At 44.3% G+C, this 27,942-nt stretch overlaps 1 protein-coding gene across 4 annotated transcripts in view; it reads right to left on the bottom strand.

Moving 5' to 3' along the window:
• syne1a (spectrin repeat containing, nuclear envelope 1a) overlaps positions 1-27,942 on the bottom strand; it is a 125,073-nt gene that overhangs the window by 58,730 nt on the left and 38,401 nt on the right. For 2 of the 4 annotated variants that reach the window (XM_086019601.1, XM_086019602.1), the window contains 50 exons: positions 27,677-27,873; positions 27,078-27,202; positions 26,508-26,564; positions 25,671-25,778; positions 24,923-25,060; positions 24,659-24,817; positions 24,471-24,583; positions 24,204-24,372; positions 24,023-24,119; positions 23,246-23,451; positions 22,763-22,927; positions 22,334-22,486; positions 21,874-22,017; positions 21,273-21,443; positions 21,035-21,193; positions 20,775-20,939; positions 20,261-20,395; positions 19,675-19,836; positions 19,394-19,602; positions 18,909-19,008; positions 18,305-18,469; positions 18,068-18,235; positions 17,683-17,847; positions 17,011-17,151; positions 16,763-16,923; positions 16,436-16,592; positions 15,817-16,044; positions 15,633-15,731; positions 15,238-15,425; positions 13,655-13,778; positions 13,409-13,575; positions 13,134-13,287; positions 12,326-12,957; positions 12,010-12,189; positions 11,516-11,669; positions 11,235-11,393; positions 10,537-10,719; positions 10,360-10,461; positions 9,882-10,085; positions 9,095-9,302; positions 8,501-8,613; positions 7,716-7,921; positions 7,490-7,651; positions 7,141-7,420; positions 6,835-7,007; positions 6,314-6,623; positions 6,075-6,239; positions 5,074-5,433; positions 2,314-2,450; positions 449-626 (listed from right to left, as the gene is read on the bottom strand). In XM_086019601.1, the coding sequence (XP_085875727.1) occupies positions 449-626; positions 2,314-2,450; positions 5,074-5,433; positions 6,075-6,239; positions 6,314-6,623; positions 6,835-7,007; positions 7,141-7,420; positions 7,490-7,651; positions 7,716-7,921; positions 8,501-8,613; positions 9,095-9,302; positions 9,882-10,085; positions 10,360-10,461; positions 10,537-10,719; positions 11,235-11,393; positions 11,516-11,669; positions 12,010-12,189; positions 12,326-12,957; positions 13,134-13,287; positions 13,409-13,575; positions 13,655-13,778; positions 15,238-15,425; positions 15,633-15,731; positions 15,817-16,044; positions 16,436-16,592; positions 16,763-16,923; positions 17,011-17,151; positions 17,683-17,847; positions 18,068-18,235; positions 18,305-18,469; positions 18,909-19,008; positions 19,394-19,602; positions 19,675-19,836; positions 20,261-20,395; positions 20,775-20,939; positions 21,035-21,193; positions 21,273-21,443; positions 21,874-22,017; positions 22,334-22,486; positions 22,763-22,927; positions 23,246-23,451; positions 24,023-24,119; positions 24,204-24,372; positions 24,471-24,583; positions 24,659-24,817; positions 24,923-25,060; positions 25,671-25,778; positions 26,508-26,564; positions 27,078-27,202; positions 27,677-27,873 (8,755 nt within the window). Of the gene's footprint in view, positions 1-448; positions 627-2,313; positions 2,451-5,073; positions 5,434-6,074; positions 6,240-6,313; positions 6,624-6,834; positions 7,008-7,140; positions 7,421-7,489; positions 7,652-7,715; positions 7,922-8,500; positions 8,614-9,094; positions 9,303-9,881; positions 10,086-10,359; positions 10,462-10,536; positions 10,720-11,234; positions 11,394-11,515; positions 11,670-12,009; positions 12,190-12,325; positions 12,958-13,133; positions 13,288-13,408; positions 13,576-13,654; positions 13,779-15,237; positions 15,426-15,632; positions 15,732-15,816; positions 16,045-16,435; positions 16,593-16,762; positions 16,924-17,010; positions 17,152-17,682; positions 17,848-18,067; positions 18,236-18,304; positions 18,470-18,908; positions 19,009-19,393; positions 19,603-19,674; positions 19,837-20,260; positions 20,396-20,774; positions 20,940-21,034; positions 21,198-21,272; positions 21,444-21,873; positions 22,018-22,333; positions 22,487-22,762; positions 22,928-23,245; positions 23,452-24,022; positions 24,120-24,203; positions 24,373-24,470; positions 24,584-24,658; positions 24,818-24,922; positions 25,061-25,670; positions 25,779-26,507; positions 26,565-27,077; positions 27,203-27,676; positions 27,874-27,942 lie in introns of those variants that run through there. The other 2 variants (XM_086019600.1, XM_086019599.1) reach the window with 2 other exon arrangements.

Raw genomic sequence — 27,942 nt, 5'->3', positions numbered from 1 at the left:
TGAAGATCTGGCTAACACTATGGATAAGGTAATTTATGCATTTTCATTTCCCGTCAGTGTGAGGTGTAACACACCCTAGTCTGTCTGTCCAAGCAGCCTGCTAAGTGTAAATTCTTTACCCCACCATATTTTCAAAATGTGCTAATTGATGGCCAGGCAAAATAGTGATTCAACATTAGTGGATGTCAGTGCTCTACTGAGTACCATTCTGGCTATATTTGTCGCCTACGTGGTTATTTTGTAGCTTTGTAATTACTGTGCTTCATTTTATTAATACATTCCTTATTAATGGGACAGTGGATAGGTTTGCCGTATAAACATCCCAGATGTAGCGTAATGGTAATTCAAATCTTTAGTGCCATGCAGGAAACAAAAAGAAGTACAGTCATCCTAATGAGGGTCATCTTAAAAATGAATAGCCAAAATGGATGTAAACAATATGTCCTACTTGTATTCTTTGCAGGGCGGTGGAGGCCTCTGCCACACTCTGCGGCACGTCGAAACATTTGGCGGTGCAGATCTTGGCATTGACCAGCCACTGCTGGAAGTCTCGCAGGGCGGCACGGAAGCGCTGCTCCAACAGGCGCTCCTTATTTTGACACTCCCTGGAAGCGCGGAGACTGAGACTGTGGCACAAAAGAGGAAACGAAGACGAGGGAACTTGAGTACATGAACTAATCAACACAGATGGTTGGACACTGTACATACTGCACTGTTTTGACATCAGAAACTAAAGGATGGTGTTGTGGCTGGGACATGAGAAGCACGCAGGTGGAGAGATGGAAAAGTGGGTGAAGTGGAAGCAATGGGGTAAAGAGACAGTGTGGGGGATGGGGACCGGGGGTATGGCATCAGTGTGGGTTGAGAGTCAACATATGAGCGGGGCAAGAGTTCACAGGGGTGATAATATGAGGGATGACAGCTTGATGCTGCGAGGAAAAGGGTGACGTAAACACAACATGACAGGGATATTTAACAGAGAGCCCAACAGTATGATTATATGATAGAGGCTGGGATGTAGTCCTCAATTTGGGAACACAAACCGGCACCACAAACAAGCTAACACTGCTTCCTTTCATGTTAAACACACACTGAGCACATTATTAGGCACACGTTCTATTTATAGCCATCCAGCCCTTCTTGACGCCAAACAGGTGGCACAGAAGACTATTCTGGAAAATAAAGGAAAAATAACAATTTGACACCCCCCATGGCAAAATGTATACACTGAGTGTACAGTACAGGCTGGAAAAGAACACGCTTCCCGCTCATGTATATGCATAAACGGGGAAGGTCAAGGCAGGAGTGGGAATTTGTTCAAAAACAAGTGAGGAGAGAATCATTATGTATTCCCGTGGATGTCAGTAAACTTGCGTGGGGAGCGTGCATCCACATCTGTTTTTGTGATAGAATGTGCCCGCCCGTAAACAAAAAATGCAAACCAGACTGTGCCCCAGATCCTAATTTCATTATTTCAAGCACATTGGTAATATACTTCATTGTTTGCAGTGTGTTGGTTTGAAAGGGGGATACGTTATAGAAAATTCACTTTTTACTGTTTTTATAAAAATAGTTGAGTTTCTGGAGTACCTCCCCAACCAGCAAGTATGAAATTAAACAACCAAGTACATTTTTATTTATCACTCCATTTCTGAAAATGTGTCTTTGAGCAAGCCATTTGGCAGTTGTGAATAATCCAATCTCATCCCTTGAAGATGCCTGACAAATCTTTCACCAGCCTGAATTACTTCCTTGAGTCACTTGTGTGTCCAGTGAAAGGATACAGTGTTCTTGAATATTCATATTGATGGGTGGGTTAAAAATGCATGTAGTGTCATTAGCACAAATAACAGCAAAGCTGGACAAAGGCCAAAACAAGTACCGCGAACAAGCAGAGGTGAGGCGACATGTCGCTTAGCAACTGGTTGCTATGTCAACTTTCATCTTCATCTGCTTGACACCTGCCTAAGATGGCCACAAACACAATCATCTAAATGAAAAAAGCTTACTCCCTCAAGGTATGATGATTGTGAAGTTTTCAGTCAGTCACACATTTTTGCAATAAGGTAAATGTATGCAAAATGAAAAGCAACAAAGCTGTCATTCGCTTGTGTCGAGTAAACAACTATTGTAAAGTGGCACCAGGTAACTTTTGGTGCCACTTTAACGGTCACTCTTTCATCATTCCGCTGAAAATTCCTATGTGGTGATGTTATCGCTCAGTGCCACACAAACATTAACACATACGTGAACTTCCTTGTCCATCCTTAAAGTGCACGCACACAGTCCAAAAAAACATCATTTCACGGTCACCTGTTGTGTTGCTTGATGACAGCCATGACGCGGTCCGACTGGGAGCCCAAGTCTCTGGAGTACTGCACCAGCTCGTTCAGTTGACCCTTCAACTGCTCTGCCATCGGTTCGACGCTTTGCAGATCCTCCAGTACGTCCTAAATGACACAAAAACGCAGCCCGGCTGGCTCAGTGTGTTTTTGCGTGTGCGCGCATGACACTGCTCAATAAGTGCCTTCACAATCACATTCCTATTCGCGCCAGGGCTCGAGTCGCACACGCATGCTCACACTGCAGCTGCTACAAAAGCATGTCTGTTCTTCAAGGCGCGAGGAAGAGGCAGGAAGGAGGCGAGCGCAACGTCCTCCCGCTCTCCTCAGCGCGCCTCACACGCTGAAATCGGCCGATCATAAAATCCTGTCCCGTGAAATATGTGCTGCCTCCCTCGCTCTGACGTATAACCAATAAACATCTCGCCCTCCCTCTCTCTCTGCCTCTTTTCCTCCTCCTCCTCACGCAGTCTCTCTCACGCTCTCTCCCGGTGGAATTCAGCTGTCAGCCGGCGCAGAAGCGGGACTGCTTCAGATAAAAAAAAAAGGCACACAGGAAACGGAGGAGGCTGGAGGAGGAGAGAACGTCGCAGGGCCTGACTCCTCCTCTGCGCCGTGCTTTGGCCGTGCGGCCGAGGAGGATCGAGGGGGGCAGCGCGAAGGCGGGTGTTAAGGCTACGCTGTAAAGGGAGAAGTCAAATTGTAAACATCCGGAAAGCGGCAGAGCGAGGCAAAGAGGGAAGAGAAAGCGGTGAGGAAGTCTTCGCCACACATGTCAGTTCTAATAAGGGAGGGGAAGCAAATCAGTGACTTCGCTCCAAAATGATGCATCCAAATCAAAACCCACTGACAATGTTCTGAGTTACTTCCTAAATTGATCCAGATGCGGATTACGGAATCCAGATTATGGTCCAATTATTTGGTGGACCAGATTATTTGTCCTTTGAGCATAGCAAAGATAATATATACAACACATTTTATTGAAAAGTATCAAGTTTCCTGATCACAATCATCATCATCATAATCAATTTGTTTTTCATTATCAATGCTCTACACAAAAATGATCCAGCCAGATGCAAAACAAATCCCGACTAAGACAAAGTCAATCAATTTATGATCAGGTCATAACCAAACTAGACAGCCAATTTATTATAAATCCCTTCACAAATGTTGGATTTATGTCAATATTATTAAAAATGATCAGGTTCCAAATTCTCAATATTAGTCTATGACCAAAACTGAATCATTCATATACAATTAGACTATTTTTCCAAAATCATTCGGCCCTATTTTTTATGGGATTCTAATCAAATTTATTAGGCATTTTAGAACAGCAGTCATTTAAATGTAGCAATAATGAAAATAATGAGATGGTCCCCACCTGATTCAGTTTTTAATATATTTTGCCAAAAATGCCAGTATTTCACAAATCCTGAGAGGATATGTAAATCTATGAGCACAATTGCAAATCTGTACATTTTTCAAGTTATGCCTGTTAAAGTGGTCCTCACTCCGCACCCAGATTGTGAGCAAAAATCAAGTCAATTTCTCCTTGGGTCATACCCAAACAAGTCCACCTTACAAAAAATGATCCGATCTAGAGTATCAAAAGTCATTCACTACATTCCCATTGCCTCATTTCATATGAATCTGTTCATAATTTGGTGGCAAAACTTTTGTCTAAGTTACTTGACTCATGAATAATCGTGATCAAAACTTAATCATTTCACCCCTCACATGACACCAAATGTCTTCCAAATCAAGTCACATAATTTGAATTTTGCCGGTAACAATCACACATCAGCAGAGGTAATTAAAGAAGGGGGAAAAAAGACAAAACAATCCTGGATTAGCACTGAAATGTAATGGGTTCTTGCTTGGCCTATCCTCACCCTGCCACAAAGTTTTCGCCTAATCCTGCTACGAAAACACAATCAAAAAATGTCAATGACAGCATAAGGTCCTTGGCAAAGGTGAACTTGTGGGGGAGTGTGCTGGTGGAGCGGCTGATGGGTAGAAAATGAGGTTGAGTGATTGGATTGGATTGGAACTGTCACTGCCTGGTTGTTTCAGTAAAGCTGATTTACAGACTAATGTCTTTTTTTTCTGATTGACAAAAGGAATGAATAATTGCATATGGGGAAAGCAGAGTGCTTTGTGCCTAGTGTGTGTGTATTCCATTTAACAACAACGGTAATCACCTTTCCCACAATTAATATCGCTTCTTCAACCCAAATCACAATTTTTCATTATTGCAACACAAACACACTAACAATACACAATTATAGGAAACTGCTGACATAAAATAAATCCTAGTAGTGAGCCGGCCTGCCAAAACAGAAGCAATGGATTACATTTACAATTTAAACTCAAATATTTGTTTTCACTAAATTGTATTAATTTATTCCCAACAGTTGATTCTCTTCATTTCATAGCGTTTCTCTTAGCTGCACTGCTACATTAAATTTTCTTTTGGACCAATCAGTTTTCAGCAACTATGTGCTGCAATGTCCATGTAATCTCCAGGGCCTCCAGAATAAGAAATTAGCATAGCGATGGGCCTGTTTCTTTAACCAATCAGCTATCTTGCCCACAATGTCAGGATTTTTCCATCTTTTGATTGGTTGGTCAGAGCAAGCCAAATTCAACCAGATTAGCACGAAATAACACATTTAATAATCATGTTTGAACAATTCTTTACAGTTATGAATCCTATGTTAACAGTCAGTACCTTAGCCAGCTGCCATCCGGTCACCGCTTCCTCGCCATTGCACAGTCCCTCGGCTCTAATCAGCTCCTGGTTCGACCCCCTAAGTCGCGCGTCCAGCTCTTTCGAATCGTCTTCCAGCCGAGACGTCCGACGCTCGTACTCCTCCTCGCAGGCAGCGGCGGCGGCGAGTGCGCCCTCCAGGCCGTCCCTGGCCCTCAGAGCGGCGCCCTCCCATTGCTCCAGCGCCTGGGACAGTGCCCCCAGCTGCCGGTCCATGGCCTCGCAGCCCCCCGCCGCCGTGTGCTCCGCCGCCGACGTGGCGGTCCGTCGCACAATGCCGAGGCGCTCGCGGCCTTCTAGGAGTCGACACTCCACGCGCTCCTGAGGATTGAGAGGAGGCAAAGTTGCTAAGGAAACCGTGGTCTTAGAAACTGCAACCTGAGGATGAGCAGTCGATGCTATTTATAAAGTGTCCTCTTCGGGTGTGTGTGTGAAATTCAACACATCACTGACTGTGTGTGTCTGTTTGCGGTCTTCACACCAGGGTTTCTCAAACACTAATTTATTATGTGATAATTAGGATCCGAGCGTGAAAATTAAAATGAAAATCAATTTGGCCTATTTGGTTGTATCACATACTGCTGTCCTTTACCTTTATTCATGAGCTAATAAATCAATTTATTAGTAGTGAAATGCGCCTCGGGGGGTTTTATTTAATCTATGACAGTGGAACTAACTGTTGTGAATCCATTTAAATTTCCTGCATATGTTGTCCTCCTTAATACCCCATTAGGAAGACGGGATTAAACAATCAGTTACCATAGCAACAGATTATAACTGGATCACACGAGAGAAAATTTAGAGTTGGTGCGCTTGGATTATCAAGTCACCCATTAATTTTCGAGAGCATTTGTCCTTAATATGCCAATCACAGTGAAAATGATAAAAATGCCGGTTTCAATACCAGACAGGAGGTTGTACAAGATGGAGTATATTTTTGTCTGACTAAAAGGAGATCTCACCCTCACTTCGTGTAGTTTCTTCTGGATACAGGCAGAGTCTCCAGACGCGTCTGACCAATGCTGTAGCTCCGCCCCCGCGGTCATCAGCCAATCAGTGAGATCCCGGACAGCCTCCAAGTATTCCTGGTGTTCCAGCACCACGCTCTGTGCCAGGCGTACTTTCTCCTAGAGAAAACACACAACCATTATAAACATGTTTTTGGTGACACGAAGAAGTGATGAGGCAATGTCCTTTGCACCTCCACCAAAGCCGCCAGCTCGTCAAAGTGCACCTGCAGCTGCGTTCGGGCGCCGTGATTAAAACCGGCGTCGCCCGTCTTCTTGAAGAGTTCTCGGGCTTTATCTTCCAGACTGGACAAGGCCAGATGGTGGTCTTCCATGTCGGCCAGCAGGGCTCGCAGTCTCTCCAGCTGCGATGCCTTCTCCCTGGGCCCCGGCTGCGGGGCGAGGGAGGTGCGCACCTCCCGCTCCACGGCCTCCATCCAGCGCCGGAGCTGGGCCGCGTTTTCCAGGTACCCGGCCCACTGGGACACCGTCCACTCGAGACGACTGACAGAAGTAAAACAGAGCATTTAGAAACACTAAAATCTTTCTGATTTAAGGAAATAGCGCTCTATAAGATTGTACTTTGATAAAATTGTAGAAAATAAATGTACTTTGTAAACTAAACACATCATGTTTGAACCTCCGTTTAGTCAACTAATGGGGTCTGCAATTGCATAGACATGGGGTGACTTGTCGTTTAAGCATGCCTTCATACCTGTGGCAGCTCATGGCCGTCACAAGCAGTGTGGCCCAGGCGTCCTCCACCTCCTGGAGCTGCAAGCGCACAGCTTCCTGTCCGCCGGCGCCGTAGCTGCGCAGGGCCATCTCGCCCTTACCCAACGCCATATTCAGTTTGACCTCGCCCTCTCCTTTCAAAAGCAGGATATCCTGTGCAAACAGCCAGGTTGAAAGAATTTGCATTGATGTTCGCAAATGTAGGGCAAGTTAAGATTGTGAAGAAACAGCACCCTCAAGTGTTGAATAGGTTCAATGGCAACCAAATTGCTCATTTTGTCCTCACCTGTACAGTCTCCAGCCTCTGCTCCAACTGCACTTTGGTGCCCATGGTGCTATCAACCGTGCCCAGCTTCTCCTGGATCTCCTCTAACCAGGCCCAAACACCCTGCAAGGTCTCCCCAAAGGCCTGGTTCTCCTGGCAGCCTCGCAGTTTCTCCCTAGCGGCTTTGAGCAAAGCCTGGTACTCCATCTGGAGCCGGCCCGCCGATTGGGCCTCTCCGCCGGACCCGCGTCCTGCTTCAGACAAGGACTGGGCGTCCTGGATAATGCGCTCAATAGAATCTCTAAAGGAGAACATGAATATGTGACTTTAATAGCTGATCAGAGGCATCTTATGAAATAATTCTTAATACCGTCTCGATAACAGCTCCTTATGGAGGTTTTCCACCCTCTCCAGTTCCCCTTTGGTGTCAGGGGCACCTTGTTGGCTGTCTGTCCCAACAAGAGTCTCCCTGTTGAGGCTGACCCTCATCTGCGTATGCCATTCTCTGACACCTTCTACAGCATCATCAAAACTAGAGAAGAGAAGTTGAGAATTAATCAATTTGGAAGCAGTGTCACCGAAAATTGGTCCCTTACCTTTTGAGGAGATGAATGCTCTCCTCCAGGGCTTGTTGGCTCTGGGAACATTCATCCAGGAAGCTCCTCCACTTTCTCTGGCAGGAGGAGAGGTTCTCCTGCAGCTGAGTTGCTGCAGCTTTTGGCAGGTGGATGTGGAGACTCTCTGCCTCCTCACAAACACGAGAGATACGCTCCTCACCCTCTGAATTCCACTGTGTTGACGGCTGTGTATGTAGGAGGGAAGGGGATAGAGATTATTGTGGTTGAATAAAATCCAGGAGCTGGATTCAGCACAAAATTAAACAGAATCTGAGTCAATACCCTACAGCAGGGGTGGGCAAACGTTTGTGTTCAAGGGTGGTGTTTGATTTATTATTATTTTTTGTGAAGTCAGATGGTCCATGTTATTTGTAGATGAAGAAAAGAAAAACTTTCATGTGTACTTAGAATAGTGATAAAATTATTGAATTTCAATTTTTAGTTACAATTAATGCAATCATGATTACCCAACTATTTAACACAAAATAATCAATAAACGTTGACTAGATGTAATATATACAAAAAATATCATTAATTTATTTTACTGTGTACAATAAAGCAACTAAACATTTGTTTCATTAAATCAAATTACACAAAACACATTCATGAATAAAGATGTTGTAATAACCTTTTTGGTTTGTTTAAGGTAAACTATCTTAATTACTGCAATAAACATGACAGACTGCAGTGTGTGGCCCGTGGGCCATACTTTGCCCTGCAGCATCAACGGAAAGGAAAATAACAGCACAATCTATCAGTAGTACCTCCAGTCTTTGCAACTTTGCTGTGAGGATGTTAACGTCTCCTGACTGATTTGAGCATTCTTTCAACTCCAACTTCAATCCCGAGAGCCAAGAGTGGAATTCTTGGAAAAGCTCTGTGTCAGGCGGAGGACAAAATAACAAACACAGACACATGAAAGGGAATTCTGTAATACAGTAACTCGTTGCACTGTACTGGGAGAGTGAAGGAACTGTGGGAAAAGTGTGGTCCGAATGCAGATGGGAGGGCTAGGCGTGTCCACACAGTTGCCCTGGCAACCTGGCCTAAATGACTCCTTCGGGAGCAAATGTGACAAGAGCAGCATTACGCTACGAGGCACAGGTGTGTGTCAGAGCAAAGAGAGTGCACTTGTGCGCCAGACAGTGATGTCAATGGACTGTGTGCCACTTAAGTGTGCTCTGGGGGAAAAAAACAACACTAAATCTGATGCTAATCTCTATCGGGAACAGACAATATGGATCCGCTAAGACGAATTGGTTGATTTAAGGGCTCCTTTCGTCGCAGCTGCCTGCTTACTTAAAAGTCATTCTGCATGGAGGGCCTATAATGAAGTGTCTAGTGGTGTTCTCTCTCACGGTTCAAGTGGAGGTGCAGTACGTCCTGCAGGTTGCCCCTGGCCTTGGCACAACTCTGGGCGACCGCCTCGGTGCGCTGGCCGACAGCTGTGAGGTCGGCGGAGAGGCGCGAGAGCTCCGGAGAGGGATGTGACCTGTATAAGGTGCTCAGAGATTCTCGGGCTGAGTCCATGTCTGCCCTCTGCTGCTCAACAACACCCTGGAGACCCTGTGAGAGCATGAGGACATTATGTCATACAGTGAACCCCCTTTTATTATGGCTATGTTCCAGAGCCACCTGCAATAGGATAAAATCCACAATATAGTGAGTATATTATAATAATTATCATTATGTTAATTTACATAGATTAACACTATGTGTTGGCATTAAATTAGCGGATTTAAAGGCAAAGTTTTGTGATTGTTTTGAAATACACAATGGGATTTTTTTTTTGTTTTATGCTTAGTTTGACTGCAAACCTCAACTGGGAGGGCCTTTAAACAGCTGGATGCCACTAGTTTTAAGAATTATTTGCTGTCTATGAAACTTCTGCGAGTTGTGTCGTGAGTTGAGTTTGCTGCCTCCATACAGCGCTTCTTTCACAAGTTTTTGCTCGCAAGTCAAAGCAAACAGGTCGGCTGAACGGCAGCTTGTATTTGAAGGCACCACTGTATAGTGTAAGAACATTTAAAATTATCATTCCATAATATACGATTTCTGCAACAGAAAGGATATATTCCACAAACAAATCTGCAAATGAACACCGTCCCGAACAAAAAACAATGGTAATATGATTTGGTAGCATACCTTAATAGCGCCAATGGCTTCAGGGGAGGTGGCCTCATTGAGACGCGACAAAGAATCCTCGACTTTTTCAAGCCTCTCCGTCATCTGGGACATGAGGTCCTCCAGACGCTGCTTCTGGAATGTGAAGTAGGTCAGATTGTGTTTGGTCTTGTTGAACACCTCCTGAACATGGACCAACTTCTTCCTCAGCTCGGACTCCAACACCTGAAGTCAAGAGATGACGGGGTACGCTCCTAGTCAGAAATAATCCCAGCATCCATCCATACATCCATGTGGCTATCCTAGCCGATGATTAGCATAAGGCAGGTTTCACCCTGGATTGACTGCCAGTTAATCACATTGCATATATAGAGAAAGACAACCATTCCCTCTTGCATTCACACCGTCTCTGACTGGGAACTAAACCCACGCTGCTTGCAACAAGGTCGGGCTAGTTAATGCGTGTATGTCGCTTTTGATCCAGTCACTCTATCATCACCTGCATTTGTAAGGGAGTTTCCTCCAGTTTAGCGTGCTCCTTGAGCTCCCCTACTCTCGCTTGCAGAGCGTCTAGAAACTGCTCCCTCTTTTCCATTTCAGCCTGTATATAAAAGTGTATGAATCTTTAAAGTGACACACATGAATCACAACAACACCGTTTGTAGTATGAACTGACCTGGAAGGCGATGAGGCAGGTCTCTGTGTCCTTGTCGCTCAGGTTGGCGACACTGTTGGTGAGTTCAGCAATGAAGCTGGCAGTGGTCCACTGGTTCATGTCCTGCTCCATCAGTTTGAGATCATCCCAGAGGGTCACACAGTAGCCCAATCTTTCTGTGTTGGTTTGAATTCTCTCGGACACCTGAGGGTAATAAGATGTAATAAAAGTGTCTAATTTTCAAGGTTATCCACACCGGTTTTTGGTTGTTTGCCTGTTATAAAAGACTTACTGTATGCTAAGCAGCCATTATAATAAATATACTGTGAGAGTGCAAATCAAAAATAAAGATTGCTATCTTTGAAGACAATCTTTGGATCTTGGTCCAATGTAGGCATATGATATACAGTACTGGAGGAAATGTACAACTTTATGGATTTAATGAATCTGAGTATGATAGCTGACAGAGACAGCGACACAGCACAACATGTCAGGACTTGTTTGGATTTCAGGCTTAGTAGTAGGGACAGCTGAGCACCCAATTAAGTCCCACAAAAGAAAATAACATGCTATCGTCTGTGAATTCCTTTTTTAATCGGCGGTGTATTGTTACCGCATTGACTGTTTTTGGATGATTTCATGGAACTGTGAGGTGCTAACCTTTAATATTTCAATTTAAATCCTGTTTGAAACGATTTGGGGCATTTCTTGTTACTTGCCTCTAACCACTGGGTGCTTAACTTCTCCATGTCTCTGTGGATGAGGCTTTTGTCACAGTCGGAGATGCGATCCAGTTCTCTCTGAAGGTCTTCCACCGTGCTGATAAGATGGTCCATGTCCTCTTGCTTTTCTCTGAGCTCACCCAGTAGCTTCTCATGCTACAACAATGCCAAGTAGGGAGTTAAAATTCACAAATGACCACGGAAATCATGTAAAATATAGGCAAAACTGCCATTAGTAGAAACACAATGTTGCTAGTTCAGGACTAAGCAGTTCTCACCAGTGAGAAGGACCTCACGGCCTCCTGAGCATTGTGGTTGTGATCAGGCAGGTTGTGAGCGATCGCATGGGCTTTCTCCACCGAAGCAATGAGGATCGACCTCAAGTGATGGTAGCGGCGCAGGAGATCTAGTACCCCTTGACTCTGTTCCTGACTAATAATGTGCAACAAGAAAAATCTGTAACTATAGCAACAGACTAACTAGAGAAGGCGATTTCTCTAGAAATGGCATGTGAATGCTTTACCTGTAGTCAGGTACGATCTCTATTTTCTAATGAAAACTCATAAAATGCTGTCACGCTAACAATTTCTATGCTAATGATAACCTTAGAAACCAAAGTGCTAAGGCTACTTGATCAGGATTTCAAATCCTGTTCCATTTTCAGATAATTGATCAAATGCTAACAGTTGTATGTTGACATTGCAAGACAGCAATCAAAGTAGAGAAAGTGTTTCCAGAGGGTTCTATACCTTAGCCTGTATTTCAGACTGACCTTTTGGTGATGAGAGTCCTGACATAGTCCAAGGCAGCCTTGACCACATGAACATCTCTGAGGGCCTCCCCTGCCCGCTCAGTGTCCTTCTGGGTCAGCTGGCTTCCCTTCTCCTCTAACCATTGCTGGGACTGATGGAGGGACTGAAGCTCATCCTCCAGCAGGGTCAAGTAACGCAGCCTGAAAGACACAGACAACGTTGTAGTTATTCTACTGTATGCGTCGTTCAGGGATTACATTTCAGACACACCCGTGTGGAATATGTGGAAAATCCTCAAGAAATAGACAAATATTGCCATTATGTAAATTAGTGTACCTGTTTTGAAATGCTTGCACAGAGCTCTCTTTGACCACCTCCTGTCTTGCTTTACACTGCAACGTCTCCAAATTCTTCATCAACTCCGCCTTCTTCCTTCTAAAGGACCTCCACATATCTCTGAGGGCTTCCGCTTCACTCTGCCTTCGTCCCAACTTGCTCTGTGCCTCCTCCAGGGACGCGACGAGAGCCATGGTTTGAGCCCTGCATGAGGTTCTTCCGCCTACATCTTCGGAGGCGCACAGGTGAAGGTGGGCCTTGCTCAGATGCCCGTCCAACCCCATGGCCTCAGCCTCAAGCTGGGCCACGTCCCTTGCGACCTCCCCTACCAGACGGTGAAGCTCTTCTGCATTGGATGGATCCCAGCTCCCTTTCCTCACTAGGGCCTCCTGAAGCCGGCCGACAGCCCGGGACGCTGCTTCGTGTTTCTCTAGGTACGACTTTAATTCGTTCAGGCACTTTTTACGGAGAAGTAGCAGATGTTCACATTCAGTGAAGGGTTGTATGCAACCTTCTCTCCAGGCCTGGAGCTGCTGCTGAGCTTCTGGGCTGGAGCGTGGCAGTAGGGCAGACTCTCTTTGTTGGAGAGCCTCTCTTAGTGAAGAGCAAACCTTTAACTGAGAGTCTGGCTCCTGGAATTAGAGTGTTAAAGAAACATACCCATTAACTCCAAGGTAGGCAGGACAAAAAAGTAGAGGCCATGAAGCCTCTGTGGTTGAACGCGATGAACTTCAATTTGTACAGATTTCCATTGTACTTATTAAGGAATTATTATTCCAGATACAACAAATGACAACTAACGTCTCACCTTGAGCTCTGTGAAGGCACTATCGAGATCAGTAACATCAATCTGAAGAGAGCTACTCAAGACAGACGCCAAGTGTTGACTCTTTTGGCTCAGTGTCAAAAGAGCTTCATTGAAAAGCTCCAGCTGCGACAACTGACACTCCAACTGCTCACGTCTAAAACAATATTGATAGTCAAGCGTTATATGTAAGTCTTCAAAACACCAGCCACTAGACTAACGTGCTGCTCCATGTAAGACCTTTACTGGGTAAATTATTGGATGAAAAGTAAGATTGCCTGTGTGTGATGTTGTTCTTCAGGGAGGAGTATCTCTCCTGCACATGTGTGAGGTCGTCATTTAGCTCTTGGACTCGAGCGTCGGGTGCAGACGGGTAGAGACACGAGACGATATTTAACAGACCCTCAAGTAGGGCGTCATTGGAGAGTGTTTCAGTCTGCATCTCCTGTAGAAACAAAATGCAGCAGCTCAAATCAGACAGAAAACGGTTACACCTGTGATGGAAAATAAATAAAAAAACATACCAGGATGTCCTGTAGCTCCATCGTGAGCTTCACCTTGTCAGCAGAGAGCAACTCTTCGGCTGAATAGCACACAGACTCGCAACCATCGAGCCAGCGTTTCATGGAGGAATTTTCCTTTTCAAATCTGCGATTATAAAATATATCATACATTAGACCCAAGAGCGCATACCTCTGCCAAAGCATGAACATCTGAGTAATCAGCTCTAGTTCTGTAGGTGGCAATAACGCACGTAAAAAGGTACTTGGAAAATAACAAAAGTACTCAGGAAAACAGGCCAGGCCAGTGCAGTTTTCCGCTGATTTGATTCACGACCAATGGGAAATAAAAATGATACCGTGATACTATCTATAGCACATTCATTGCAATATTCTGACTGGCATTGTGTCACAATAGCACAACATTATCTTATATTGTATTGTATTGTATTCTTACATACACATGTGACAGATAAGAAAGAGGAAGGCCACTAAAATAATAAGTGTGTAGCAACACAAATACACTGCACTTGTAAAAAGAGTCACTTAAGACTGGGAGAATACCATGCCTCATATACCATTGACAGGGTCATTATTATTTCCTCATGAATAAAACAAAGGATGCAGAAGATGGCTCTTGTGAACACAAAACAATGATAACAAAAGCGTGTTATGAAAATAAAAATAAGGTCGGCTGCCTGTGCTACAGACGAGATGCAGTCAACGATAAGCCGTCGCTCATTTGGGGAACAAAAGGGAGGGAGCGGATTGAACCAAAAGCAGTAAACAAAAGGAAATAGCAGTACTCATACAATTGTAATTAGATACGTTGCAGAGAAACAGTCAGACAGTAAATAATAGGCCTCAACTGTCTAGTCAAAATTGTTTCCGACCAGCTTTCTTTCACTGTCGTGCCACACTTCAGGTTGTTTGCACCAAAAGTAATAAGCTAGTGAACAGTTACAGTGGATATAAAAAGTCTACACATACCTGAACCAAAAAAATTTAAAACATTAATGTGACCTAAAACCTGTCCAACTCAATTACAAAAAGACTCCAGAAGGGGAAGTAAAAATAAAAAACAAGGGTTTGCCACAGAGCAAGCAAATTGAACCAATTAAAGTGCCTCCGATTAACCCCAAATTGCAGGTTATTTAGCCTCTGTGATCATTATATTAGCATGTTTATTTAGTCTCTGTTGTTTGTGTGGTAGCATTTTCTTAGACTCTATTATCATTATGTTAACTTGTGTTAGCAGTGTTTTGGTCTCATTGACAGAATGATAGCATGAGTTTCAAAGTTGTCGCCTCTATTGTTAGTATGATAGAATTTGCTATTAGCCTCTGTTTGTTAGCACTGAAATACTGTAATCGCCATCTGATTGCATGTGTTAGCAGGGCATTAGCCACTGTTAGCCATCAGTCATTTCATTCAACAAATATCAGCCATCATCTTCGGGGGGGCTGTGACAGCTTAATTTATGACCACTTTGAAAGATGTTCATGTCTATGAATATGTTTAAGGCTACAAAACCTGTCAAAGCAGGTTATAAATATTAATTTCAGCTTCAATGTTAAAAAATAAAGGGCATTCTGGCTAGAGAATACCTTTGCCATAGCGTCAGAAGGCTCTCTAATGTTGATTTTTTCTCATTGGCCTTTTCCAGTAACTCTCTTTGCAGGTCGTGGAGGTGAAGCACCTCTTGCTCCAGCTTGGTGCCTTCTCCCAGCCTTCTCACAGCTGAACACAAAGCCATCAATCTGGGCTTCAGCTGCTCCACTGACTGGAACACATCCTGGAAGGAAGACAAAATACGCTCATCCATTCATTTTCTATGACGCTTATCCTCATTAAGGTCGCGGTTGAGCCGGGTAAGCACGCTGGACTGCTTGCCAGTCAATTGCAGGGTAGATAAAGTACTGATTTTCCACATTTTGTTGGGCTCCTGCCTTATTCCAGCCCAATATCTTATATTTTGTCTTTTTTTTTGCCCTTTTCTTACCATGTGACTCTGTAGGTTCTTATATGTCTGTGATGATGATGAGCAAATTGCAACAGGAGGGTCAAGCTTCTCTTTGAGATCATTCATAGTTTTCTTGACCTAAAGGCAATAAACATGCAATCAGGTTAAGTTAAAAAAAAAAAAAAAAAAACAGCCAGTCATTTGTGCTTATGGAGAAGAATACCTGCTCCAGGTTATCACTGCATCTCTGACTATAGGAGGCGCTCTGGTTGAGCTGCCCTGTAAGATGCTCTGTTTTCTCCATCAGTGCTTGCCAGGAGTGCCTCATCTGGCTGAGCCGTGCTCTAATACATCCGCCCTCGCCGGGGGTCACAAATTTGGACAGTGCCTCGCAGTCCTCCTCCAGGTGGAGTAAGGATGGTCTTCTCGCCTCTAAACCTTCTGCCACAGCCTGGAGGGATAGCGCGTGGGTGTTTGCAATCTTGGCATGCAACATAAACATTTTTCTGAACTCATTTCCATAAGACTGACAAGGTTATTACATGGAGATGAATTCTTGACATTTCCTTTGCTAATATCAATTTATATACTGTCAGGATTGACCCAATTTTCCATAGCAGTTAAATTAAACGTAATAGCATTTGTCATTACAGCAAATGTACTGTCTGATAACTGCTGGTGCAAGCAAAATTAATAAGAAGTGGTCAGACATTCAAAATTAATAAGAAGTGGTCAGACATTATTCATAATTTTGCCAACAACATTTTCTTTCGCCCTGAGTTTGTATGCAGTTTGGAGGTCTCGGCTTCCAACCAGGATTTTCCGCAGAATAGTTTACACACCTCTACAGTGCCGATGTGTTTGTCCAAGTGATCTGAGGGCGACGAGAGCGTGACGGCATCGAGTGCGCTCTGGTTTTCATTGATCCATGCGGAAAACGTCACAAATTGGTCGTTAAAGCGCTCCCACAATGAGCGCGTCCTCTCCAGCTGGACAACACTGGAAGGAAATAGATTACTCAGATGCGCAATACTACATGAATATGGTGATGCCTCTCCCGGACTCTGGTCGTAACGGAAGATGTTATTATATACATTATAATCAACCATAATCTACAAATTTAATGAAAGTCACCGACTCAAACAGGTTTGGTGTAATAGGAAACTAACTTTTTGTTAAGGTGGTCTTGAAGCTGCTTGACGGTTTCCCTGGTGGACTGGGCCTGATGTAGAACTGCAATTTGATTCTTAGGCCCGAGCTGAAGATCCGCCGCCTCCTCCAGGAGGACGTCTGCTCTCACGCAGCAGTCCTCAAGCTTTATGGAAAGCTCCTTCAGTCAAATCAACACGATATTAGAGGCGATATACTGAGCATATATATAGTCAATATACTCAAACTGAGTCATACAAAAACACACCTTAGTGTGGTCCAGTTCACTCCTCAGGCTGTCCAGGTTGTTGAATATAAGGTCTTTGTGTAATTCAATGGTAATGTCACTAATAGACACTTGAAGTGTTTCCCACTCGGTTTCAAAGTTCCGCCAGGAGCTCAGAGTTGCCTGGAGATCAAATATAAGAGCAGCAAAGACTAAAATCTAACCAAGATTTTATATCTCAAAATCACCAATAGTATGCTTATTGTTTGTCTGCCAGGATTTATTCTTACTGTCGCATTTTTCGTAAAATACTTTGACATGCTTGAGGCACTGCTGCTGGTTGGCTGCACGGACCTACCACCTGCTTTCAGTGAGGCATCCGTGTTGTTAATGGCAAAACACATGATTAGACATTGTTAAGTGGTAAAGTGGACACATCGACTTGTGAGCTCAACCCCAGCAGGCATTTTGTGTTCTTTTTACATGAATGCAATAAAACGGCTATTTTAATGTTAACTCTCAATTAAAGTATGAATTCTTTTCTCCTAAAGTCAAGCAGGTTTTGACAGAATCTAAACACCATTAACAAACCGCACAACAATCAATAGGTGGTTAGCCTGGATGCGGACCAATCGATGATCCCAGCCTGGCGTGTGTGGACAGATTAACAGCACAAATGATCACGCTTGAGGAGAACCCACAGGCTAAGAGTACCTGCAGGCTGTGCTCCTTGGTGCTGAACTGGCGGTCCACTTCTCTGACTTGTTCCTCCAGCTCGAGCACAGAGCGACTCAGCGCCTCTCCTGTGTGGAGCTGCTCCGAGTGGGACACCAAAAGGTCTGCCTCCCTCCTGAGTGCCTGGACTTGTTTTAGGTGTTGCTGTAATTGGATACATGACAACATGTTGGGCATTTTTGCTTACTTAGTAAAAAAAAAAGATAATTTATAATAAGCTCAACATTTCTAAAGGTTTAAGTGGACAGGAGAAGAATTGATTTAGGACATTGATTCAAGACTTTATATTCAAATGTACTCTGTTGTAAACGTTTTAAGACAGATGAGCCTTGCTTGTAACTTTCTTATGATTCTACATCCTCACCTGATGAATAAGAAATAGTTCGTGGGCTTCCCTCAGGTCCTCAGCATCCAGGATCCTGCTGATCTGCTCTCCGGCTTCTTTCCCAGCTCTCAGGACCTCCTCCAGAGCGCCGTGCACTTCCTCCCTGAGCTCCTTGAACTGGAATGCAACTGAGCCCTCGCCTTCTCCCTGTGAGCGAAAGAATGCAAGGCGGTCAGACCGAAGTACGGTCAGAGCGTCGGACAAATCTGTCAATACCTGGCAAAGTGAGGACAGCAGTTCCTGAAAGTCGGCTGAGAGTTTGTTCAGGGCGCTTCGCTGTCTTTGCATCTCCACTTCAGAGCTCACATCAGTCAGGCTCGAAAGACGACTCTTAAGCCATAAGAGGCTCTCTTCCCGGGCGTATCCTGCTTCTCGCAACGCCTAAAATGATTTGTGAAAAAGAACTGTTACTACTATGAAGCTCCAGACATGACAGTTTTTTTTTTTAAGTTGTGGCCACAAAATAGATAACATGCACAGAAAAGGCTAATTGGAGGCCACGAAGTAGCTGTGGTTTTGACAGGTGATATTCGAAAAAGCCTAGCATTCCCCCAAAAATATTTGGTTGTGTTACCAGGAAACATACAACGTTAAGGACATCGCATATTGCCCTGAGGTGTGTTCCATTTGCTTACCCAGACGTCCAAGGTGTTAATGGGAATGATATTAACCCCACAAATTAGTACTTAGTACGCACAGTATACCCATTCCGAGGCCACAAAATAACACTTTGTATGCATATTATCTTGATATTGTAGCCACAATAATAAAAAAAAAATGCCCATGTGACATCATAGCTGTATTCAGCATGCTTGCTCACTTGTGCAGCAGCGACAACTTCACCCTGATGGCTGGAGGTTCGTGCAGTCTCCTTAAGGTGCCTCCTCTGAGATGAAAGCCAGTCGGAAAGCTCACAAAATCTGCGTGGAGAAAAAAATAACTTTACGGGCCATTCTCTGAAGAGAACCAGAGGGGATAATAAGTAATGAAGTACAAATACTCTGCTGTACTGACAAAATTACATAGTACAGACAAATCGAGAGAGGTACAGTGACTGAAATCTGGGACAGCAGGTGGAAAAACAGAGACAGCAGTTAAGAAATATGAACCAGGTAGCATTAACAACAGCGACTTTTTTTTTGTTTTAATTAAGTAAATGAGTTGAATTAGTAGTCTTATTTTTTTTCATACAAGTATCTCTACTTCTACTTAAGAGCACAGTGTGGGTACCTTTGCCTCTTTTGTGGAGATCCTAATGGAATTAAATTGAAAAAAAAAATCACGGTCTTTCAAATCCATGCACACCTATCATTCCATTCTTTCCACTTATCAGGATGCTGTTCCAGTTGGAGGCCGGTGCTCCTGATGTGCTCCGCGACGTCCCCCACAGCCCTCCTGGTGGAATCCAGCGTTCGATAAGCAGCATCGTTGTCAGGCAACTTGTGACACAGATCCTCCATGTACCTAATCCGCTTCTCACACACAGCCAGAGGTTTGCGTTCCCTGAAGAACGCCTGCAGATAAGGGAAGCCTTGTTGAACACAGGAATTGTTTTCCTAGTGGTTTCTTAACTACTCGAGGCTCACTCTGTGCTCTTCGATCACACGCTCGCTGGTGGTGGAGTCAGACAAGATGTGGAGTTCTCTGTCCAGCTCTGCCCTGCACTCTTGGAGGACGACATCTATTTGACACTGCTCCACCTCTACCTTCAGACGCAGCAGGTGAGATGGTACCTCGCCTTGAATGTCCTGTGACACAGGCGAGCATTGTTTTGTTATAACTACCACGACCACGTAATGGCGAGCATTGTTTTGTTATAACTACCATTACCACTTAATGACACACAATCGAAAACACCTTGAGCCAAGGCACCCATTTGACATTAGCAGCATAGCTTAATTGTGACTTTTCTGTTACAATGATATACATACTTACTTTTGATACTCGAATGCATTGAAGTACCAAACCCCCCACCCTCCGAAAAAAAATATCAAAACAGTAAATTTTTTAGTAATTTATGTATAGATTACCCCTATATTCCCATGTGGACAGGCATATAAAAGACAAAGTAGCAGGCCCTCTTGGTTAAGTTATGGTAATGAAGTATCTGCTCTGTGGCTTTGTGAATTTGTGTAATTAATTAAGAGTGAGAAAGCATGTCAATCCCTTGACCTTCCAGTGTTTGTGCAGCCTGCGAACTGTTTCTTGCAGCCCCTGTTGCTCCTCTTCTGGTAGGATGTCAGTCAGCTCGTCACACGCCTTCAGGAATACGCTCAGCACACGCTGGTCCAGTTGGCTGAAAAAATCCTGTATGACACAAGTCAAAAGTCAAAGTTGGTGAAGGACTTCTTACACTGCATCAAGTTAAAAGGCAAAGCCAGAAAAGCAATGATGTGGCGATGATGCCAAGGCATCATCTCAAAGTGTTCCCGAAGTGTCCAATTGGATTGCTCTGATGTCACTGCTAGGTGCATATTTTGTAATGGGGACTGCTTGCATACAAAATTGTCCATCTTATACTGTACTACCATTGGGTATCCAGTCAGCAATTCTGCGTTTGTGCTTAATCGGGTCACAGGTGGGCAGGCTGGGATTTGAACAAAGAACCTCAGAATTGTGAGGCGGATGTGCAAACCACTTAATCACCCGGCAGCCTCTCACATCTAATCTTTGGATGTGACCTCACCGTGTGCTTCTTCAGTAATTCCTCGGCCTCCCCCGACTCTCCCAAGCAGTCTTGTGCTTTCTTCAGCACTGCCTCCAGATCCTGTCTGGACTCCTCAAACCTCCTCCTCAGAGAGTTGTTGGCCTCTTCCCGCCTCCTCCACTCCCCGACCTCCTTCAGCAGAGCCTGAGAGGAAGGAGGGACAGAGAAGCAGTGTTAACGATATTTGTTTTTTTAATCTCATTAAGAGCGTTGCACTGTATGATGTTGAGGATTCGAACCTGCGCCGAGTGTTGTACTTCAGCCGCTGTCTTCTGCAACAGGCTGGTGTCCAAATTTCGAAGCGCCTTGCTGTTGGAGAGCGCCCTCTGCACCGTGTTGTGGTTCCTCTCGATCACCGCCAGACAGCGTTTGCAACTCTGCTGCTGGTTCAACAAGTCCTGAGGGCATTTTGGAAATAGTTGACATTAGGATTTATTCGTTCCACATCCTGTCGTTGAACTGCGTCATCGGACAGACCTGCCACTTGTGTCTGTGCAGGGTCGGGCTCAGTGTGTCTGCATCTCTGGCAGTAATGCGACTGGCCCGCTCCAGGGCTTGATAAAAGACAGAGATGTGTTTCTCCATCTCCTCCAGCAAAGGCAGAAGGGCGTGACATTCCCTCACTAAGACGGGACAGCGCTCTCTCATCTGGGGAACAAAGAAAAAAGGAAAACGTGACATTATCCTTGACCATAGGGGCTATGCAAACTTTTGAGCTCAAAGGTCTTGATTTGATTTTTAAAATGGACAAATGGGTCAGGTCATTCATATATGAGGTAAAAATAAAAAAAATAAAAAAGTTATATTGTTTTTAATGGAAATTATTTCATTTTAGTTTAAATTGTAATGAATCAATTTGATAAATAAAAACATGCACATGTAAAAATGTTGCTTTTTTTCCCCCCTCAATCTATTTCCCCCCATTAAAATTTGCCTAATTGAGTTATTGCAAATAATAAAATCAATTATTCAATTAGATAAATTGAAAAAAAACAGCTAAATAACGCAACAAATATTACAGGACTCTTGATGGAATAAATGCTCTGAGATAACGGTGAAGGGTGTATGTGGCACCTACCCGACTCAACTGACTCTTAGCCGTCGTCATGGCAGCGATGACCCTGGCAGCCTCGTTGGGTGGTGCATCCTTGGCGAGGAGCTGAGCGCTGCGGCTGGCCAGCTTGTACTGTGTTTCCATGGTGACAACCTTTTGCTTGATATTCTGAAATGAGAGGTTCAGGGTAAGGGGTCATGCTATTCGACATTCAGACATGGCGTGAGCCTGTCGGACGTCAAATAGAGATATCCCGAGTGTGCTCTAAAATATTGAGGCACCTCAAAAGTGTGTCTGTAGGATTTATTTGTGGTGTTGATGAAGAATTTTCTCCTTGCTTCCTCCCATATTCCAAAAGTATGAATATTACATTCACTGAAGACTCTACATTGTCCATAGGTGTGAACGCCTCTCACCCAAAGCCAGCTGGGATAATCTTTAGCTCACAATATAATGTATCGCAGTCAGAGTGTTATTTTCTCACCTCCACATCTTGCAAAAAGGCTCGGACACCGAGGAAAGACACTTGTACTGGAGTGCTGAGTCTGGCCTCTGCTGTATCCAAAAGTTCTGTCAAAGTCGACATCGCCTTTAGATGGGCTTTTCGCCACTCTTCCAACTCATCAACTTGGGCGTGCTGCAATAAGGAGGCAATACACATAAAAAGTGACAATAAGTGAAGGTGTGAAATGTGAATGGTTATCTGTCTATGTGCCCTGTGATTGGCTGGCGAACGAAGAAAATGGATACACAGATGGAAATTAATTACATTTACTGTTTGAAGGGGTTATAGATGTGATTTTTGGTGCAGGTTTCCTGTAATTTCCTATCGCGTTTCCAACTTTGAAAATACAGCACAGTGAATTTTGTACTTTTTGGGCAAGAATTTCAGTTTCATCCTTTTTGTGGCTACCTGTTTGATCGTTAGGAAAAGCTCTCTCCAGCGTCCATTCAGAAGAAGCAGCTGCTGCTTGAGCTCAAATGACACAGCCTCGCCACACGTCTCGATGAGAAAATTCCCTGCGTCGTTCATAGCGGCGTGCTGATCCATCCAGTGGCTGAGATTCCTGAAGAACTCCTGCACGGAAAATGGGGGCGAGATGAAGACACAAGGAGAGACGATTAGAGAAACAAAGAGAGATGGTTAAAAAAAAAAAAGAAGCAGACATGCAAATCGGGGGAAACAAAGACACCAGACAAGTGGAAAGAAGACAGCTCATCAAAAAAAGACAAAGCAGTGGATTTAAATAAAGAAACAATAACAGTAATTAGCTGACTAATCCGCAATGGGGATGTCAAATGTCCTCAGTGTGCGTCTATGAGTTTGGTTCGACTGCTCGTAAGACAACCACTTGAAAATGGGAAAATGGACGAATGTGGCCTAGACATTTTGTACCTGTTTTGTGTTTTCCGGCTGTCTCAAGGCTCTCTCGGCGTCCTCCAGCCAGGCTTGGAAAGAGGCCACTGTGGAGGCGTAACGATCCCAGTTGGACAGCACCTCCTCCAGCATGCTCCTCACGCTGCGCACTTCCATGGACAGGCTCCTCCACTGGGCCGCCACATCCCTCACTAGCCGGGAAACCCCCGTCTCGCCCTCGTCGGCTGCGGGGAGGAAGAGACAAGTTTACAGAGTGACGACACTCACGCGTCAAGTAAAAGCAAATAAGCACTACAGTTTAAAAAAACAGTTTAATAACATCTATAAACCAAATATCGCCAACCAGATCATAAAACCCTTCATAAGGATATGGTGCAAAGTGGCATTATTATTACTGATAATGCCTCAAATCTGGACAACCCATACAGGTTCTGGGGTGGGTGCGCTGATGCTTTTGTGAGGTCTACCAGTGAAGCCTCAGGTGTCCTCTTTTCTCTTTTCGAGCTGACTTTTCAGCTCTTGCATCGCCTACAGCTGACACAAACACTTAAAACGTAATAACGAAGCCAGCACGCTCACTCAGTTTTTGCGCCCGGAGACGCGCAGAAATGGAGCAGCGTCCCCAAACTAGCAAATGGGGTTGTATTCCCCATTGAGCAGGTAGAGGAAGCTCATTTAACTGTTTCGCCTGCAGACGTGGAAGCAGTGACATTTTCATTTCATATCATTACAATTAAAACACTAAATTACAGTAAATCACAGTCCACTACAAATGCACAGCGCTGCTTTCCTCACCTGAGCTGTCAGCGCTGACGTAAACCTCCGCAGCACTTTTCAATGACTGGTACAAAGTTTTGTAATTATCAAAAAAATACTGCTTCTCCACAAAAACCTAGTGGAGACAGAAACAATAGGAGTTCAAATCCCAACTTTTTAGCAAAATGGGTTGGATAAAACTAACGATTCGGGGGCTTACAACATAATCACGTAGCATCTGTTCCACACACTCTTGTCGGCCATATTTGACGATCCAGGATTTGAGCTTTGATTCCGCTTCAGTGAGAAAGGCCTCCATGCGATGTTTGTGCTCCAGGAATTCCATCTTAGCAAGCTGGATGCTGCAAGATGTGGAGATGAAGCTCAACCTAGGAAAAGAAAAGAGATGGTAAATGGATTTTCTAATTGCTTGAACACAATAGTTGGGTCTCTGAACGGAATATACAATACTTGCTGTCTTCCTAACCTCTCGGCCATGTCTTGTAGCTGCTCAGGTGGCACAGAGACGCTATCGATACTTCTGTCCTTATGGATCCTCTGGAAGACCTGCTGGTGACCCTCAAGGCTCTTCAAAACATCCTGTCAAGTCAAAAACCACCATTAAAACAACACGGCTGTGTCATTTCGGTGCCGCGTTTGTCAGTGTCGGTCAACCTTGTGTCGTTGCAAGGCTTTGCTGACTGCTGCCTGCTGGTCAGCCTGTTGTGCGGTGACATCTTGTCGCAGGGATCCCTCGGTGTGGTGCAGCCAGGCCCCCAGCACATCCAAAGGAGCGGGGAGGGACGTGTCCAGCAGCAGATGCCAGTCCAGGAGCTAAAATACAAAATAGATAACATGACATGGATTAATTATGTAAATATTAAGGCATTTTGCAAGACTTGACAATGCATGATAATGATTCTTCATGTGTTTGCTTACCCTGTTGGACACCCTTTCCCAAGCTTGTTTGACCAGAGCCTGATCTACGGTCAGCCTTCCATCTTTCTGCGTGGACTTTAAACAATCCTCCACGTGCTTGCGCCGCATCTCCAGCTGCACACGCAGGCTCTTGAATAACTACAAAAAATACATACAGCATGAATATTGTTTTGTTTAAGCGAAACAAAACAAATCAAGGTATCACTTGAAAAGAGAAAAGAAACAACTTTTTTGTAACTGTCATTTTTTTCCTCATAATTCTTTGCTTTTTTTGCGGGGTTTCTAGCCATCTTTACAACAAAAACGTACAGTATGTCTATCTATCGCATTATTAAGAATAAAATACATTGTCATATAACTTTATTCTCGTAATATAAACTACTGTATTCTCCGAACTTTTTCTCGTAATGCATCTTTTTTTTAACCTCAACTTCGCTATGAAAACATCTTGAGTGCTTTTTCGGTGGGTCCCTCTTATCAGGCTTTTATACAAACCGCCAGCTAATTGCCTGTGAATGTCCCCCTGATTATCAGGCTCTAATGCACAGTGAATGGGGAGAGCTCACACTGTGGTGAAAACAGAACTTATCCACCAGCTTGGCGGAATAAGCCAGACAGACTGAAAAAATGACGGGGCTGTCGTCTGATCCCCTCAATGTAATGCCGCAGCAGATTAAGCCAATAATGCGAGTGTCTGTGGGCCAGTGTGCCCACTCCAAACACACGCACACGCGGCGTACATGCTAACCTGGTACTGCAGAGCGAGATCGCCCTCTGTCTCCTGGGCTTGTAGCACATCTCTCTCCAGCTGGTCCAGCCACATTTTAAACTCCCTCAGGCTCTTTCGCTGCTCTCTCTACGGGAGGTTGACACAGGGGGGGTGAAAGATGAGGGAGAATATGGATATGGAAATTGGGGGAAATGAAAAGCAGACAAAGACAACCAAAGAGGGGGGAGGGAGAGCAAAGTTGAAGGATTGATGAGTGGATGGAGGCGGGAAAAGATGAAGAGGGTGAGAGTGGTGCCGTTCAAAGTGCATCGCTAAGCCGGCGTGGCACACTGTTGGACAAAATGTCAAAAGAGTCGCAGCTGCCAGAAACACTCTGCTTAAACAGGCTACTTTGTCTCAGATCCCCTACCAGCATTTCATTGGATTTCAAGTCGCCATGACGATAATACTCCGTCTATTCAGTTTTATCACTTCTTCCTGTGGGAAGCCCAGTCCCAAACTTGATTCTTAATGACAGCTTAATCTTAAACTAATCCTAGAATTCACATCTTTATTTTGTCCAACCCTTTACTTTGTTAGCGCTCGTATCAAAACAATGCCAATGAATGCAACACAAAACGCCTGAGCACGAGCTCGCCATCAGATGCATAAAGAGCCAATGCCAGAGGCTTTCATTGTCATGCTAATGGAACCGAGGGGTAACATGAACTCAAATGGTAATATGACATCTTGTCATACTGCAATCATAGATCAGAAAAACCTGCAGGCTTTTTATGATATGGCATCAGGTAAGATAGCGTCTGATAGTGCGCTTGGTAGTGGGCGAGATGAATGATGACGTCAACTGCCTCCTACCTCCAGCATTTCCTCAATATCGCGTGGAGCGAGGAGGCCATGCTGCGGGACAAGCGCCTGCACGACAAGCAACGAGACAGGGACAACGGTCACCACGCGAGCGAGACACGACGCGATGCAGAAGCAGAGACATACGGGCACAACTGAGACTCCAACAATAAGCAGCACAATCATAGAAATGCATTTTTATACCAGCAAATGGGTGCAAGCATTTTACCAAGAAGAGATTTTAATTGTATTTTGCACAAAGGGTCATTCCCCTGCAGGAGCCATGACACAGTATGGGGCATCAAGATTAAAGTCTACATATTTTTTTAGATGATGAGTGAAAATAATTAGGATAGATACATTTGAGTAATCCTGTTGGTTAAAAATGTATCGTATCAAATGTTATAACAAAATGTATCGTATCAAATGTTTTGGCAACACCGCCGACTCGCCAGATGTTAATCAGCGTGTGTGTGCGTACGTTTGTTTTTACTTTTGCTAAGCAGTAGACAGACATTTGACATTTGGCGGAAATGACAAGGCGTGTGAAGAGAAAATTAGATCACTGTGACAGCTGTTTACCTCCTCTTCTTCTTCTTCTGCCGCTCGTCCCTCCGTGGCGCCGCGCTCTCGGTCAGGATGATGCTTCAGGAACTGGGCCACGTACGTCATGATGGATTTCTCATCCGGCTTGTCCATGTCCACGTCTGACAAATGACGCCCGGGGAGCGTAATCAGACATCAAGCAGATATGAAATCAACCTTCAGCACTTTGGAGCCAACTCGTCTTTGGACTATTTTCCACTGTCGTGAATGTCATGGCCTAATGGACCTCAATTACTCTGATGTCAGGCTTGATTTGTCAGCGTTTATTCTGGAGAGCTGGCACGAGGGGCACAGATGGTTGGGCAGCATGACCGCTAATGTGATGTTAAAGCTGACACCCATAATTTTACTCCTGCCTTTATCCAACAATTGATTTTGTTTTCATTGACTCATTCATATGGAGAGGAAAAACAAGGATGTGACAAGTAAACATTTCAATTTACTTCTAATCAAGGACTGGGTGGTTGTAAATCCTGTTTTTGTGGAATAAAAAAACAGCGATAACTTCAACAAAGGAAAATAGGGAATTCCAAGATTTGAGGGATCAAGGATATGTTGAATGAAATGTGATTTACCCTCAGGGTCAAGAAGTTGTGCGATGCCCAACTGTGTCTCAGCTAACAGAAAAGCTTCTTGCAAATTTTCTCGGTTGGAGTTCCTTCTTGAACGCGCCATATCTACTAGATTGGGCCGCAGGGCGTGGATGATGGCAAGGAACGCTAAACCTGTTCGCCAGCTGGGACCAAAGTCTTTCACCTCAATTCCCAGATGCCTAGGAAAGAGACGAGATAGTTATGCATTATTTTTTTCCAAACGTTTTTTGTAACGCTCATTGCCAGCC

This window comes from Filicampus tigris, chromosome 20, assembly GCF_054856515.1.
Source record: "Filicampus tigris isolate MCC_2025a chromosome 20, RoL_Ftig_1.0, whole genome shotgun sequence".
In the NCBI taxonomy this organism is placed as follows: domain Eukaryota; kingdom Metazoa; phylum Chordata; class Actinopteri; order Syngnathiformes; family Syngnathidae; genus Filicampus; species Filicampus tigris.
Note: the sequence above shows the minus strand (reverse complement) of the source record. Positions and strands in the feature narration are given on the sequence as shown.